The sequence below is a fragment of the Nycticebus coucang genome, chromosome 4 (genome assembly GCF_027406575.1).
Source record: "Nycticebus coucang isolate mNycCou1 chromosome 4, mNycCou1.pri, whole genome shotgun sequence".
NCBI classification, from domain to species: Eukaryota; Metazoa; Chordata; class Mammalia; order Primates; family Lorisidae; genus Nycticebus; species Nycticebus coucang.
Genome location: NC_069783.1, coordinates 67,376,592 through 67,394,393, shown reverse-complemented (window position 1 = coordinate 67,394,393; position 17,802 = coordinate 67,376,592). Strand labels below are relative to the sequence as shown.

General features: G+C 43.7%; 1 protein-coding gene across 4 annotated transcripts in view; it reads right to left on the bottom strand.

Moving 5' to 3' along the window:
* The window catches only part of ARHGAP25 (Rho GTPase activating protein 25), a 107,144-nt gene extending 94,172 nt beyond the window's left edge, over positions 1–12,972 (bottom strand). The window contains exon 1 of one of the 4 annotated variants that reach the window (XM_053588887.1): positions 12,511–12,972. In XM_053588887.1, the coding sequence (XP_053444862.1) occupies positions 12,511–12,763 (253 nt within the window). In that variant the 5' untranslated portion in view covers positions 12,764–12,972. Of the gene's footprint in view, positions 1–12,224; positions 12,437–12,510 lie in introns of those variants that run through there. The other 3 variants (XM_053588889.1, XM_053588888.1, XM_053588890.1) reach the window with 3 other exon arrangements.
* Positions 12,973–17,802: the final 4,830 nt, after the last annotated feature.

The following is a 17,802-nucleotide window of genomic DNA, read 5'->3' as shown; positions in this document are numbered from 1 at the left end:
GGGGATGTAATGGGGTGATTAATAGCAAAAAAGTAGTAGGAATATGGCAATGGAATGTTGCTCACTGGGGTGACATCAGAGAATTGCTGGAGTAGGCGCTCTGGGTACAGAGGATGTAGTGGGCACAGAGTGGGACGTCTGAAAGTAAGATTTCAAAGATGGTACAATTACAGGGGATGACATGGTTTACTTATGACTGTGAGTGCCTGAGCTGGTTGGAGGAAGCATTATTGAATAACTCTAGAAAATAGGCAGAACTACTGCCCCCATTTCTCAAATGAGAAAACTGAGACACAGAGACATTAAGGTGATTTGCCCAAAACCAAAGAGGTGGTAAAAGGCTGAGCTGGAAATCAAACCCAGGATTAGCTGCCTGCCAGCGCCTCCTTTTCAATGGCCCCTTCACTGCACTCAGGTCTAGCTTTTTAGTTAAATCAAGAGTCATTTTTGCTGCTTCTTTCAAGAAATAAATTTTATATGAAACCTTATTCTATCTGTGAAGACACAAAGTTGATTACCTTATCAATCACTCACATTATAAATAATGCTGGGCATTTCAGGCCACAGAAGGATGAGATTTGAGGATAATTTTGTGCTGAACAGAGAAGTGGTTAAATTCAGGGATTTTTCTAGAATTGGCTAAATTCAGGGTTAAATAATGGAAAAAGACCACATTTTTCATTGGAAAGGCAGCTACATTGTCCGTAGACACTCTCTACTGGCTCTAAATTAGAATAGCAATTTAGGATTGGAAACTTGATTTATAGGATTTGGGAAGGAGCACATAGATTTGGATTAACATGTGAAAACTTGCCCCTTGTAGATATTTAAGGGCTGTGGCTCAAGTGGGTTAAGAGAATCAGTTACGGGTGGCGCCTGTGGCTCAGTGAGTAGGGCGCCAGCCCCATATGCCGAGGGTGGCGAGTTCAAACCCAGCCCCGGCCAAACTGCAACCAAAAAATAGCCAGGCGTTGTGGCGGGGGCCTGTAGTCCCAGCTGCTCGGGAGGCTGAGGCAAGAGAATCGCGTAAGCCCAAGAGTTAAGAGGTTTCTGTGAGCCGTGTGATGCCACGGCACTCTACCCGAGGGCGGTACAGTGAGACTCTGTCTCAAAAAAAAAAGAGAATCAGTTACAGAACAAATCCTGTGTCAGCTTTTTACATGTCATGATTACAGTTACACCACATCATCTATTCTCTTTTTTAGCAGGAAAGCCCTGCTTGTTCAAAATGCCTCTAAGGAGACTGTCAGAATTTTAAACTTTTAAAAAATCTTCCTACATTCTGAGCCTTCTATAGTGTTCAGCACATAGTAATGTATTTTATGCGTCAATCAGAATAGAAGAAAAATAAGCAAAGTGGTACAGTTTCCCAGAAGAAGGAGCAACTGATCCCACTTGGATAATTTTGGAATTCTTCCCAGGAGGAGAGAAATCATGGCCATGGTCATGGGAAGAGAGGGATGGAGTTGAAAAATAAAGCCCAGTTTGATGTAAGCACTCCAAATTGTATTAAAAAACCAACGCATTGTATCCCACATGTGCATAAATATATTCATGATCTATGTGTATAAGACTTAATAAAAGGGAAAAAATAATAAAGAAAAGAAAAAGAAAGCCCAGAAAGTAATAGTAATAGAATATAAACTTAGGGGTGTGATAGAGGATCTACAAGGGCACGAATTGTTGTGTAATTCTGGAAAGAAGTACCTTGGAAAGACCCTGGAAAGAAGACTGACATCTGTGACTCCAAATCCTTCCAAAGAAAGTGTGAGCAAGAATAAACGATCTCACAAGAACAGATGGGAAAGCTAGCATGGCAGCTTCAAGTAAGTTGAAAAATGAATTTGGAAGGACCACTGACCATGGATACTAGAGAGAAAGAACAACGTGGCTGCATTTAAAATTGTTTCCTTATAATTCAATTTTTACCTTCAATTGTAGCTTCACAGGAAATTCAATCCTAGGAATAAACAGGGCACCTGAAACATGGTATTTGGTATTTGTCATATGATATTTGTTTTCTCAAGCCTCAAGAATTGATTCTAGGATTACTTTCCTGATTCTCACACTGTGAGCTCCACATCCCAGGAACTCCCTGAGACTCAGGCAAATCCAGGTCAGCTCATTCCCCTCCGCTGGCAAGGAGAGTGTGGATTGCTCAGAGGGAGAGGATCAGTTGCAAAATGAATATCAAACAGGTTGTCTCAGAACACAGCACAGAGTCCTGGGCTGAGAATGGACTGGAGGGGACAGCTCAGTGTCCGTTATCATCATAACTCTGTGTTGTGGTCCTAATAAGATTCCTCACCCACTGGCAAAGTATAAATGAGCAGGTACATGAGATAAAAAGTAGAGCACTGGTCAGAGGAAGTAGCACACTCACAAGAATCCTTGGGGAGCAACAGCAGAATCCAGGATAGAAAGATAGAATTGCGAATGTTCTGCTGATCCTTTACCATTCCCTACAAATAATGATCTGAATGTGAGTAGTGGGCCAGGTGCAGGATTCTTGTAGCAAACAGGAAAAACTTCTCTGCCCGCTGTTGCCTCTGCAGCTGCTTTAACCCACATGTAAGTGATCACAAACAGTTCAACACTGAGCCCCGGTGAGGCCCAAACAATCAAGTTGCAACCTCCCTTCGGTAGCCAGAGGCACACATGGGAAATGGTCAGCAACTGGGGAAGCAGCTCCTCAGTCATGGAGTAGGGTGGTCTGAGCAGTGCCCCACCCAGAGTCCCCCTTTTCCTACCCAAAGTAAGGAAAGTAGTTTGAAGAACTGCTCCTGTCACAATAGCACCTCTGATATTTCTGGAGGAAACTGACAAGAAGCTATGATAATCCTTACTGGAAAGTCACGACTCAGGCATTTTGCTGATTTAGAAACAAGGAAAAACCAAGCAAACAAGAATAGCTATGCAAACACACAGATAAAATTCATGTGCATTATGGAAGGGCTGAACACATGGCAGTTGGAGGCATAAAGGGTAAAAAAAACAAAATTTTTGGTCAGTCAGCTACAGAGCAGCGTGTTTGTTGTGTGCCAGGAATAAACATTGGGCAGGAAAGGGAGTCTGCAGATGTTGTAAAGGCCATATGTGTAAAGAAAAGAAAGAACTAAGCCCGGCCAAGACAAGTCAGCACTGCTGCCTCTGGTTTTCACCAAGGCCTTGATTTGAAGTTGATGTCAGACCTGCCCACTATGGTGATAATCCCAACAAGTGTTTCTAAAACACTTGCACCCTTATGTTAAGGATTTTACATGGATCATTTCCTCTCCATACCCGCATGAGTTAGCATGATGATCACAGCCATTTTACAGTTGAAAAACCTGAGGACCCAGATCACAGAGCTGATAGTCAGGGATCCAGGGATTCAAAGTTAGGCAATCTGACTCCAAAGCCAGCATCCTAACCACTACTCTACAGCTGACTCACTCCATTGGAGTTCATTTAGACTTTGTTACAAAATTCATTTCGTAAACTTTATATATTTTTTAAAACTATTAACTACTGGGAGGGAGAAGAAAGAAGGGGGAAGAGACGAGGAGAGGGGAGGAAGGAGGGGTTTGCTGTGCTCCCACCTAAGGGGCACAATGTAAGGCTCTATGGCGCACCTCCTGGGAGTGGGACACAACTACAACAGAGACTTTACCTAACAAATGCAAACATGGTAACCTAATTGTTTGTACTCTCATATTAATCTGAAATGAAAAATAAATAAATAAAATTTTAAAAATATTAACTATTATTCACATCAGACTCAGAAACTCTGTGCTATTATTCTGCTTCCTCTTTCACTTTGATATTTCAAACCGACGAGGAAGCATATAAATGTTTGGCAGTCGTGGACCAGACTCCAGCAGCAGAGCACCACCAGCCCCATAGGGCTAAAGTCTCTGTGCACACGTTTTGGGGGTGAATGGGTAGGGAGGAGTGAAGCAGCTATCACCTAAGTCAGTCACAGCCCTGGTGACAGACACATCACAGCTTATGGAGAATATATAGCAATTACAAAGTTGAGGAATACTCTCATTAGCAAGGTGGATGTGTAGGGGAATGGAGTGCTCTCAACATGAGAAGAGGCCCAGCAGGGCAATGCACCTTAAAAAGCACCTATCACACAGAGCTGAGCAAATAAATGCTTCCGTGCTGTCTGAGTGAATGAATGAATGAGATGCAGTGATGGGTTTGAATGTACTGGAGATGCCCTCATTGTATATAACTTCAGGGAAAGAACATAGGTGACCATGGAATTCTGGTGTTTTCATTTACGAACTCAAACAATCCTCAGCACTTTGATGTTCTTGGAACCTTTCATCAACCCTTGTAATGTTTAGTTGCTACTACAACATAATGGAATCTACCCACTGGAGTTGTGTATTGATTGATGTAATGCTTATCTTTGAGGAAGAGACTTCGGGAGGTTTTCCTATGCAGATAGAAAATTATTTGCCACGAACACATCAACTTTTACCAAAGATAAAGAATAGAATATGTTAATCCAATGGGCGGAAGTAGTTGTGATTGAACTTCAAATTTAGCTCAGCTTCCTGGCAGTCAAGGAGGGGAACACAGTCAGTTGAATTACCGTCTTTGAGGAAGAAACATAGCAGTTCCTCAAAGAAGACAAAATCATTCCTGAGCACTGAATCAGTGATACTTCCTCAGAAGAGTTATCTGCAGGAGTCACTGGCATTGTCCATTCCTCATCCTCATGCTTCCAACACAATGAGGAGCAGATTTCACAAAATCGTCCCTTACAGGAATGACAAAAACTGAGGGTGTAACATTAAGCACGACTCAGTAGGTCTTATTTTACGGATGCCCAAAATAATATAGTCCAAGTGCAGCCTCTAGTCTGATTTGAGGTTGGAAATAAGATTGTCTGTAATGAAAAGAAACAGATGTTTGCTGAGCACCCGACATACGTCACATGCATGAGCACTTTCTTCCTCTCGGCATACGTGCTGTTAATCTTATTTGTAGAAGCCGAGCAGCTTGCTCCAGATTCACAGGTGCTCAGCCAGGGAGCAAAGCTTATGCAGTCCTTCCTACGCCACACAACTGCCTGCCTTTCACCACTCCTATCCAGGAGCCTCGATGGACAATTCAGCCCTTAGACAATCTCTGCCCCTGCCTCTTTCGTCAGACAAGTCAAGGTTGTTGTCTCCAATTAGGGCCTACAGTGCTAATGTTACAAATCCTTTCCCTCAAAACCAAAGCATCAGTTGGTTCATGGGGCTGACTCATGCATGTTCAAAAACACTGCCCAGCTCTCTCCTCTAAGGAAGCCCCTAGTCTTGAGAGTAAAGTCTCTGTTTTAGTGGCTTGGGAAAGGGTTAGTGTTCTCTCTTTCCGGGGCTTAGCAGCCTTACAGACTCCCAGTGGACAAGATGTCTACACTGTGACCAAGGGGTGGGCAGGAGTTGGATGGTGGTCAGGGACCCACAGGTGGGGAGAGACACCAGGCAGATGAGAAAGCTGGGAGCTGCAGAAAGCAAGATGTGGCTGAAGTTCTAGTGTGTGCATCTGCGTGTGCGTGCGTGTCCACATGCTCCCAGGAAAGGGGCACAGCAAGAGACAGGGCAGGTGAGCAGGGCCAGTTCGTAAGGACTTTCCATTTAATCCCTTCACAAAAGAGGATTAAAGGAGGCGTTACACAAAATTACAAAGTTTCCACCTCTCCAAAAAAGTAGAACTATGTTCAGGAAAATCAGTGTGAGAAAACCGGCAAGTCGGGGACCTCCTGAGGAATATACACACCTGTATATTAAAGAAAGGGAATGACAGTGCTCATCACAGCGCTTCTTCCCTGCGTCAAAGTCATTTCCCACCCATGTGCCCACTTGCCTTTGCTCTGCAGGGCTGGCTTTAGATTTGGTTGAAAGACCTATAGGTATCATTTTTTTTTTTTTTTTTGTAAAGTGATTTTTTTTTTTAAACAAGATTTCAAAGAGAAAAATGATGATGAGTAAAGCATAAGACAAGAAATGTAAATCTTTTCTCTTCGTAACTTTTATATCTCAGTTCCTGTCTGGGGACTCCACAAAATTTCCGTGCCCTACTGTGTGGTGCAGTGTCTGTGACCGGCCTGTGCCTCTCCGGGCTTCTCCTTGTGCTCTCCCAGGAGCTCCCCAGTTTGGGTTTCGGTTGCTGTGGCCGCAGCTGGGGCTTTGCTTCTGCTCTTTACACCATCCCATCTCTGGTATTTGAACTTAGCTAATTAGTTAATGCGGTACTACCTCAGTGTGAGGTTCTTTTCTTTCAAGCTGTCTTGTGTGTGAAGGGACCATTGTCATCAGCTTATTCCTAGAGCCTTTCTACACCCCCATAGTGGGCACCCCTCACCCAAAGGATCATGCTCCAGCTATGCAGAGTTGCATAGAGTCCTCCCATTGGACACTCTGTGAAGATGTTTTATAAACTGTACTGCGTGAGACGAGGAGATGGCATCACCAGCACTGCCGTAAGCTGCTTATGGTGATGGGTACCCAGGCCAGGCCATGGAGCTACTCAAGCCGGCCCCATTTTCAGAGACACAGGCACCACTGAGCTAGCCTCTGCTGATCTGAGTGCTCTTGGCTCCCAGTCTAACACCAAGTATAGAATCTAAGCCAACCTCATTTAGTGTCCATAGAGGAGACTTTGTTCATAAATGGGCATAAAACCAGGTTCTGTCTTCCCATCACCACTTAGGTTGTTCCTTGCTCTGCTGCTGCCAGAGGCCCAGACATGCCATCAGCCCTTATTCCCCAGGTGACCAGGAAGTATCAGCCCGGGTATGCACCTTCCAGAAAGACTTTAATTTATGCCTAAAGGTTAAGTCAATGACAACATAGGAGCAGATGATTTTACTGGAACAAGGAATAATGACATCACCTTCACATAAGGTGACAACAGGTGTGGGCACTGCAAGGAGCACCTCCTTGTGCCAGTGTGCACTGTCCTAGGAAGGCGCGTTCCTATCCTTGACTGCACCTGCATGTGTAGGAGCCTGTATCCCGCAGAGACTGGGAGCTCCTCAGGCAACACAAAGGATTAGGCCACAACAAATAAACTACCCTCATTCCAGAACCCAGGCGGTGCTGGATTAACACATGGTAAGTTTGGTAGTGAATTGTAAAGAAAGCGTTCCCAGTGCTGAACACCAAACACAGACGGACCAGACCAGCTCACCACAGGCTGCCTGATTTCAGGACGCTCAACCCAGGGAACAAGCATTTTTGCCAAATAAGGTACAAAATACGTTCCAGCAGGCTGACCTGCTCACTGAGAAGCCATGTAGCTCTTTTAAGAAAGCCTCATACCCTGAGACTAGAGATCTAGAAGTCTCCAGAAGAAAAGGTATGCACCTTGCAGAAAGAATTTAATTTACGCCTAAAAGTTAAGTCAATGACAGCATTGAGCTTCTTCAGCCAGACAAGGGCTCTGGAGCTGGCTGCTGCGTCACTAAAGAGTGTGTGCCATCTGTAAAACACTAGGCCACGATGCTGGCCAGCACTTTGGAATGTGTGTTAGCTCTGGGTATTTTTTTAATTTTTTTGAGACAGAATCTCACACTTGGTTGCTCTTGGTAGAGTGCCGTGGCGTAATAGCTCAGAGCAACCGCAAACTGTTAATCTCAAGTGATATCTTGCCTCAGTTTTCCATTTTCAATTTTTTTTAGTAGAGACGGGGTCTCACTCTTGCTCAGGCTGGTCTCTTAACTCATGAACTCAAGCGATCCGCCCACCTCAGCCTCCCAGAATGCTAGGACAACAGGCCTAAGACATCACATTCGGCCAGCTATGTGTAGTTTTAAAAACACAGTCAATACTTATTAATTGTAGAAAATACTTACAAAATAATAATACATATATGTTTGGGTATATCTCACTCATAAATCCTTCATGCACAGTTAACTACTATTAACAAATGAAGTGCATCCTTCCAAATTTTTGAGTGTTGACTTATATTGTTTGTTTCTTTGCTCATCTGATAAGCAGTAATAAACTCTCATATACCTACGACTGAGATCAAGTATTGGCGAGCCTTCCCTAATGCACTTGCCATCCTTCCTTTCAGAAGCAACAACAACTGTGAGTTTTATAACAATTTTTGCTTTTCTTTATGATTTTTCCATATGCATTATATTTTTAACCTTAATATAAATAAGTCTGATTCTACTTTTTTTTGGCACTTCCTTTTTTTGGCCCAGTATTAAGTGTTTGCTGTTTAATCTTATTTAAACATGCAACCAGACCCAATTACTCCTTGCTTTCGTGTAGCATTCCAGTTCATATAGATACCACAGTTTGTTTTTCCATTCTGTTACTCATGGACATTCAGGCTGTTTCCAGTCTCCCCTCATTACAAACAATACTGCTATGATCATTTTGTGTATTTATTCTGGTCCACAGTCACAGGGCTTCTTTAGCGGGGAGTGTTGGGAGTGGAAGAGCTGCTGGCAGGGCTTGTACATCATCAGCTTCTCCAAGCAATGCCAAATGCTTTTCCAAAATGATTGTACCCTCTGTGTATGAGAGCCTGTCCACATCTTTGAAAACTCTGGGTATTTCAGCCAATTTGGTGGGTCAGAACAAGCATGTTGCCGTGCTCTTAATTTTCATTTCCTGATTATTGAGATTAAGTATAGCGCCATATGTTTTTTGGCCAAGCATTATTTCTGTTCTTTAAAATGGTTATTCTTATTTTTGCTCATATTTAAAAATAATTTTAAAATAATTAACAGGACTTCTTTATGTACTCAATTCTATTTCCATACATTTATATATTTACCTATGAATCTATCTATCTATCTAACAAAAACTATTCTTCCCTCCCTCCCTTCCTTTCTTTTTTTTTGTTTTTAGAGACAGGGTCCCACTCTTCCTTCCAGACTGGAGTGCAGCGGCACAGTCATAGCTCACTATAACCTTGAACTCCTGGGCTCAAGCAATACTCCTACCTCAGCCTCCGAAGTAACTGGGACTACAGGCACACACCACCATGCCTGGCTAATTTTTTAAAAAAAATTTTGTAGAGACTAGGTCTCATTATATTGCCCAGGCTGGTCTGGGTATGAAAACCTTAAGTGGTAAATGTTTCATTCCCTTTACTCTGGTTTTCTAAAAAGCAAAACTAGAGTTTTTCATTATTAAATGTCAGGGGTAAAATAAGTTGAAAATAATTACCCCTCCATAGTCATTCTCATGATGATCTCAGAATCATACACGTACTAAACCATCTTCTTCCCTGTTTTATCTTAGGGAGACTGAGAAAAAATGAGTTTGAAATATGGGTGGTCCTGAAATTCACCCCATAGTCTTTCAACTAACTGCTCCCAACTCACAGGACAGAGGGAGCCCCCCTTCAATCGATGGTCACTGCCCTCTCAGCAGACCACCTCTGTGCAAGGCTCTAGCAAGGCTCTGTACCAGACCCTAGGGAGCATGCAAGAAAGGATGCTATGTCCTACCTCCTGTCCTCCAGTGATGACTATTCAGAAAGAAAGAGTAAAATATTTGAGTAACAGTTTGTGAACACAGTGAAAGGGTGTCATGGTTCCATCTCTGGACTGTCAGTGAAGACATAAAGGATCAGAGAAAGAAAGGCACGCTCCTGGCCACAGCTCAAGTCAAGACTCTTTGCTCTGCATTTTCCCTTTTCTCCCAACCCCTTCCCCCACCCCACCCCTGCCCAGGAACAAAAGTTCAGATGCAAGATGGTCTGTGTCATGTTCTCCCATCACTGCACAAAGAGCCACCAGGCCCAAGGTGGTGGTCTCCGGTCAGTCCTGCCATCCAGCAAAGACCCCTCAGCTCTGAGATGGAGTACAACAGAAAGTCCCTCCCCCCACAGTCAGAGATTTTCACTTTCACACCAGCCCTGGCTCAGCACCCAGAAGATACAGGGGAAACTGGAAGTGCAGCTCACCAAGAAAAAGCTGGGCCCCTTCCTGGGCCACACTGTGAGTCAGTGCCCTGCTGTTTCCCCAACTGTCCATCCTGATGTTTATCCTAAGCTGTGGCCCATCCCTCTGAGGGCATATTTCAGTAAGAATCTCCTGAAAATTGAGCTGGACAGTGAACCATGAATTCATTTTGGGTTCTCATTGAGGGACCTTATAATCTACCTGTTAAGTGATCATTTACTCCAGTGGTTCTCGACTAGGAAGGATATTACACTCCCCTCCCCCACCTCCAGGGGACATTGGCATATCTGGAGACATTCCTGGTTGTCGCAACTGGTGGTGGTAGTGGGGTATGACCATCCTCTAGTGGGTAGAGGCCAAGTATTCTGCTAAATATCCTGTAATGCACAGGACAGTCTCACAATATATAACCTCAAATATATAACCTCAAAAATATAATTTAGTCTCAAAAATATAACCAACACCAAAATGTTAATGGTGTCCAGGCTGAGAAAACCTGATCTACTCCGTACTATCCAAGCTGGAAAGAAACCACACATCGTTGGCTTTCCTGACATGACCCCAACTCCACAAGCTTCCCAAATATAGGTGAGCGTCTTTGATGTATTGTTCACCCAGTTTCTACAGCTGCACCTGGATACAGGATGCTGGAGAAGGGACCAGAAGTCCTGTGACCGATTCTGTGACTGTCCCCACTCAGAGGGCTCAGCCCGTGATCTGAATTCTAGTTCACATGACACTCATAAATGCATTCTACTGCAGTCCAGTCCCTCAGGATGATAAACTTGTAGATTGCATGGATAACGACAAAGGATCCCCATGTCCCATCATGGCGTTATTATTATTTTTTTATATTAAGTCATACTAAATAATATTTTCTTGTAGTCAAACATTCATTCAGCAACAAATATCTGTGATGTGCCCAGAAAGTCCAGGCAGATGCTCTGTGCTAGCTGGATGCTGACTCTCTGAGATTGCTGGACCTAGACCATGGCACCATCGTGGGGTGATGGGAGGGGAGGGTGTTTGTTAAAATGCAGAACACTGGGCCAAGCTCCAGAGATTCTCACTGTGTAAACATGGTGCACATGAACAAGTACTTTCAGCCAGTTCTTACAATGACTCTGATGCAGGCTATCCATGGGACCTTTGTAAAAATCATAAAATCCACCCAATTTAATCCTCAGGCAAGTATTTGCAGATTCAAGCTCAAATGTGGCTAACTTCCTACATCCCTAGGGGGAAAAGTTATTTATCTATTAATTGTCTCAAGTTTTTAAACTGCAGGAGAATAAAACTCTTAAAACTGTTGAAATATAGATGGCGAGAGGGCAGAATGACCTTATGTAAGTAAAAGCAGGACATTTTGAAAGGAATAGAACCACGGAAGGTTTACTTGTAAAAGTGAATTTTTCTGACATGGACTGAGTATTAGCAAAGTATATTTAGATCAGTGGTAGTTAGTAGAGAAATCCTTTGCTCATGTAAGAAGTATGAACACTACCTTTTTTCTGAAAGGACCTCTGGATGCAATGATTCCTAGCTTGGTTAGAGAATGCCAATTCCACCTTGTTACCAAGCTAAATGATACTCTGATTACCTTGTTTTCTTTCAAATCCTTCCTCGGACCTATATCATGAACACTCCCTAACTATGAGTATTTATTTTGGTAGCACACAAACCACCTTTAGAGATATAAATCTAGGCCTTGTTCTAAGCAAAACTCCTCCAAGCTGTTAGGAACACCTTACACTTTTATACACCTAATATCAGGGAAGTTATCTTATTATATGGGTGAGAGTTGTAGAAAACATAGGAAATCACTTTCAGCCCAATTACTCTACCCTGAATTACTATGATCAATTTAACAATAGAAGAAATCTACATAAAGGACTTTATGATAACAATTCTATAACAGACTAAACTTAATGTGTCAGCATCATTAGAAGGAAAGGATATGGATTAAAGGCCGGAATATCTTAATTACTATTAAGACAATTAATCAAAAATGTATCTCTCTTCCAACTCTTAAGAATTCTTTCCCACTCTTTTCCTTTAAAATTGTCTTCATTGTACCTGCAAATAAATGTCTCTGTGTTCCTGTCTTGTCCTCCTTGTCAACTTTTTGCCCTAAGTAACCCCACCTTGACCCCTTGGGCTCATTAAACAACACTCACTGAGTTTATTTACAGGTGGAGCACTTCAAAAGACTCCAGTCGTTGTGCTTCTGTTGAAAACCATTCAAAACATGGATGAGTTTCCAAATAGGAGGGAGAAAGGAGTCTTCCATGATATATGGCAAAAAACTCACAGTTCTGTGTGTGCTCTATAGCCGTAGACCATCTGAAGTGCCCCAGATCCCACATAGCACAGGACTCCATTTCAGTCTACCTCCAAATGAAGGGGAACCCTCCCCCCTCCAAGCATTTTAGAATTTTGAGCCAACATATCAATTAGAATGCAAATTTCCCCCAAACCCAGATTTGCTGGGAGATCCATTTTTAAGTAGACTATGCTCCCTGCAGACCAACATGCAAATGCAGGGGGCTCAGGTACAATTAAGAACCACAGAGGCAACGAAGAAACGCTGACCATACCTATTTTCCCAGCCTCCACTTTCAGGTTGAAATCCCAGGTCCGTGGCAATTTCAGGGACATTTTGCTTCTGGTTTGGGTGAGCAGTTGGTGATGAAGCGAGTCTGCCAAAGTTTGCTCCCTTCTTGTCTTTCCGCGCTGTCCCTCTAGCTTGTGTCTGTTGTCATTCCCCCTCAGGTTCGCCTCACAAGCAATCTTAGGTGTGCGGCTGAGTTGCCAACGCGCCTTCTCCTTTCTCTCCGATGAAAGGTCCATCCATCTGTCACTTGGGGATGGCACCCAAACTTCCCCAGCCTCAAGGGCCCCTTGGGAGCGGGCACCAGGCTTTTCTTGCTTTCAGTTTTACCAGAAATATCCCAGTTGATACTTCCCTCTGCGTCATGGGAAGCAAAGCTCCCGTTTGAAGAATCTCAGGCCTCACTGAGGCGAGGTTGTGATAAACAACTGCAGCCTCTCAGCTTTTTTTTTTTTCTTCTTTAACTGTCTGCTTCCTTGCATTTGAGGAAGTGGGTGGCTGTTCAGTGAAGATGATGCATTATGAGTACTTTCTTGAGAAAATGATTTTTTGGAAATGCTTGTAAAATTAGAATGAGTACTTTTGTTATGAAAGGCTGTAACTAATTAAAAAAAAAAAAGAAAATGCTAAGATTCCCACTATGGACATCAACTATAAGCTCTCCTCCTCTTCACCTAACAGATCAAGCGTGCACAGATGCAGATATTGGAGGAACCACCAGCATTGCCCCAAGTTGCCTTCCTTGAAATTCTTCCTGCTGGAAGGACCACACAGCCAAGTTCTCTACTTGCTCAGGATAAAGGTTGCACGGGAACACAGCCTGATGCAGGCAGGGTTTTGATGTCTTGAGCTAATAAATCAGCTTTAGCTAGGCAGACCCGCCCACGTGTCAAAAGTGTTTTTAGGCATTGTGTACCCAGGGTGAGCTTTAGAATCAGACCCACATATCTTCAAAACTCAGTTCTTCCATTGCCTAGCTTTGCAACTTTTAGCAAGCAACTGATTCTTCCCAGACTTCTATGCCCTCATCAGTAAAAGAGGGTTGATAATAACCATGACTCACAGAGTCTTTGAGAAGGAATCTAGTGCAGAGCTTGACACAGTGGCTTCACTGCAACATTAATTCTACCCTTATTGTACTTCAGTTCCATGATAGCCTTTCATATGTTTAACCGGGTCAACCTAACCTAGGGATTAAGCATTTGTGCCCTGAAGCCAGATTGCCTGCATTCAAATCTTGGCTCTACCATTTTATTGTGTGACTTTGGACAAGTTCTGTCTACTTTATGCTTTAATTTTCTCCTATGTAAAGGGGGCAAATAATAAGGCCACTTCATATGCTTGTCATGAGGCTTTCATAGATAGCAAATACAAAGTGCTCAGAACAGTCACTGCTAGCCAGCACGCAAGCTGCACACCCTTGGTCATTGGTTCATTCTTCAGCTCTCCTGGATGACTCTGTCACACTTTCTTCTTCACTTCCCACCTGCTCACTCTCGGTAGATGACTTGGCTTCCTGTTTCATTGAGAAAACTAGAAGAGAGTGTCCCCAAGCTCCCCCTACTCTATTTGCCCACTCACTTGCCTATAAGCTCAAACCTTCAACCTCCCTGGCACAGTGGATGAACCACTGTCATCCCCACCCCCATCTCTGCTGCATCCTCATTTTCTTCTCTGTTTTGGATCTTTCTCACCTGCATTCAAACTAAATATACACTTTAAATGTGTATTTTATCCCACACTTGAAAAGTCTGTCTTAATGTCCCTTCCCCCTTGGACTATAGCCCCATTTCTCTCCTTCATGTCTGAGCAAGCTTTGGTAAGAATTGTCTTCACTTGCAATTGTCTCTCATCTTATTCTCTCTCGATTCCCCTCTGTTGATATTTTTGCCCCATGACTGCACAGAATATATTCACATCAAGGATACCAACAACTTTCCTGTCGCTAAATCCATAGGTCAGGTCTCCATCATCATCTCACTGACACATCAGCAGTGTCGGACACCTTTGATGGCTCCCTCAGCTCTGAGCCCTCTCTCCATGTGGCTCCCAGGGCCTATGACTGGCCGGGTTGTCTGCCTGCCTTCCTGGCTGCTATGTGTCTATTTTCTTGCTGATTCGTTCTTGTCTCTCTGACCTCTAAATATTGGTAGAAACCAAGACTCAAACAGTGGACTTCTTTTCCATCTGTGGTACCTTGGTGAGCTCATCTATCTTAAGGCTTTAAATATCATGTATCTGCAGACAATGCCAATGTATTTTTCCAGTGCAGACCACGCCCTCAACTCCAAATCACACACATCTCTGTTCAGATCTATAATAGCCATCTCAAACTAAATATGTCTCAAACTCTTCAGGGGACCAGACTGAAGGATCAGTGGCCGCCTGGGGCATATTCTTCTCATCGGGAATGAAAGGAACATAACAGAGAAGAACCACAGGAGTGCCTCTGCTCACATTCGATTGGCCCGTTCAGGTCACGTGCCCACACCCAAAGTCAGCAAGGCAGACAGTACAACCACCCCAAGGGGAATGGGGAAGGGAGAAAGACTGGAGTGTCGCTGATTGAGGCTCCAGTCCATCACACTAGCCCCATCTACCAGCTAGTCTCTATCCTCCCGGGGATGCTCAATGCCTCTGAACTTCACTCAGCCAGCTGGAAACTTTGGAGCCCACTCTGCACTACTGCCTCCCCAACCCAAACACCACTGCTCTCTTTTCCATCTTGACCACAGGGTTAGGCATCCTGAGCCCCAGGCCACCAGTATCTCCACAGGGAACTTGACATCAAAGTTTCAATCCTGGGACCTTTAATTCAAAAACCCTGGAAATATTTTGAAGCTGGCATTTAGAAACACATAGGGAACTTCCTATGCTCTTTAGGGTAGGTTCCTGTGAGTCTTGGAAAATCTCATGACCCATGGGGGAAGTTGGCTGTGCACATGCGGAAAGGCCCCACCCAGAGGCCCTCCCTCCACAGTGTGGGGCCCTGTTTCCATGGTGCAGAGCTCTCTCGGGTCAGTCAGCTGCCTGGGGTGGGTAGAAGGCTGTCTTCTGTGATTCTGTGATACTGCCACTCCCTGGCCTTCAGAAGATGAAAAATGACATGTCATGTCTGATCCCAAAGTTTGAATTAGCAGCTGAAAAAGCAATCATTTATTGGTCTATATGCTTATCAAATGCTAATCATTTATTAAAGACTACATTTTTGCTGGATGCTGGAGGAATGCTCACGAACAAGTAGATGTGGTATTTGCTCCCCATCCCGCTCCACCACTGTCCTGTGCAGCGTACAGTCTTTTGAGGGAGAAGAACATTGAAATGAACAATTAAGTATAGAGTGAAAAGAGCTATGTTGAGCAAGGGTAGGGAGTTGGGGGGGGGGCTTAGGGGAGGAGCCTAATTGAGACCTGGGGAGTGAGGAAAGTCTTCCAGGAATCAGTGGCTTTTACTTATTTATTATTTTTTTGCAGGTTTTTTTTTTCTTATTTATCTATGTTTGTTTTGGGGTTTTTTTCAAGTTCAAATTAATATGAGGGTACAAATTTTTAGGTTACATTATTCTCACTTCCAAGGTAAAGTTCAAGTTGTAGAAGAGCCCTTCGTCCAGGGGACGTGCTGAACACCCTCCCATTGTGCATATTGGGTGAGATCCCGCCAATTGCCTCCCTCTTTCTCTCTCCCCTCTCCTGTCTCACCACTCTCCCTTGTGAGATTGTATTTGTGTTTCATCATTAGTATGGGCATGTGATTGTTTATATGTTGTTTCATATCAGTACTGAGTACATTGGATGGTTTTTTTTTTTTTTTTCCATTCTTGAGATACTTTACTAAGAAAAATTTGTTTCAACTCCATCCAGGTAAAAATGAAAGATGTAAAATCTCTATCTTTTCTTATGGCTGAATAGTATTCCATGATGTACATATGCCACAGTTTATTAATTTATTCATGGGTTGATGGGCATTTGAGTTGCTTCCACAACTTGGCAATTGTTCCCTTCTCTCCACATCCATGCCAGCATCTGCAGCTTTGGAACTTTGTGATGTGGGCTAATCTCACTGGAATTAGGTGATACATCTCAGAATGGTTTTGGTTTGCATTTCTCTGACGATTAAAGATGATGAGCATTTATTCATGTGTTTGCTGGCCATTCATCTGTCATCTTCAGAGACGTTTCTGTTCAAGTCTCCTGCCCACTTAGAAATGGGGTTGTTTGCTCTTTTCTTGTTGATTGATTTGAGTTCTCTTTAGAGTCTAGTTATCAGGCCTTTGTCAGATTCATAACATGCAAAAATCTTCTCCCATTCTGAAGACTGTTTACTTTGGTTTTAGTACCCTTAGCAGTGAAGAAGCTTTTTAGCTTGATTAAATTCCCAAGGGGACTCTTCCTTATAAAATCTTTCCCCAGGCTAATATTTTCAAGTGTTTTCCTTATACTATCTTCTAGAATTTTTATTGCTTCATGTCTTAAATTTAAATCTTTTCAATTAAGGTTTAATGGATGAGTCAGGGAAGCCAGAGGGCTGGAAAAGGGGATCCAGACAAACCAAACAGCATACAAGAGGCAGGGAGGCAATCAAGAATTCTGCAGGTCGCTCCTGAGACGGATGAAACGCGGTAAGGTGGGGAAGAGGTGAAGCTGGAGAGCCAGGCAGGGCCTGGGTGGGTGATACAGAGCCCAGTGAGCACTGCGAAGAGTTCCAACTTTACTCTGGGGGGAAGCGGAGGTCATTAAGGACCTTTTAGCAGGGTAGGATTGAGGAGGCAGATATTGAAGTAAGAGGGAGAGTAAGGGAGAGATGTCATCATCAGTGGCAGTGGAAAGAAACACAAGAGCCACCTGTGGCTCAGTGAGTAAGGCGCCGGCCCCATATGCCGAGGGTGGCGGGTTTGGACCCAGCCCCGGCCAAACTGCAACCAAAAAATAGCCGGGCGTTGTGGCGGGCGCCTGTGGTCCCAGCTGCTCGGGAGGCTGAGGCAAGAGAATCGCTTAAGCCCAGGAGTTAGAGGTTGCTGTGAGCTGTGTGACGCCACGGCACTCTACCCAGGGCCATAAAGTGAGACTCTGTCTCTACAAAAAAAAAAAAAAAGAGAAAGAAACACAAGAGCCACATACATGGTAGAACTGATAGCCCCAGGGGAATGGTGATGGGAGAAAAAGGAGACACCCAGGATCCTAGCTGTACTCACCAGAGGGGTACAGTTTCCAATCACAGACATGGGGTATGCCCAAGAAGATCAAGGATGGATATTGAGGAATAGGCAGTCAAGGTTCCC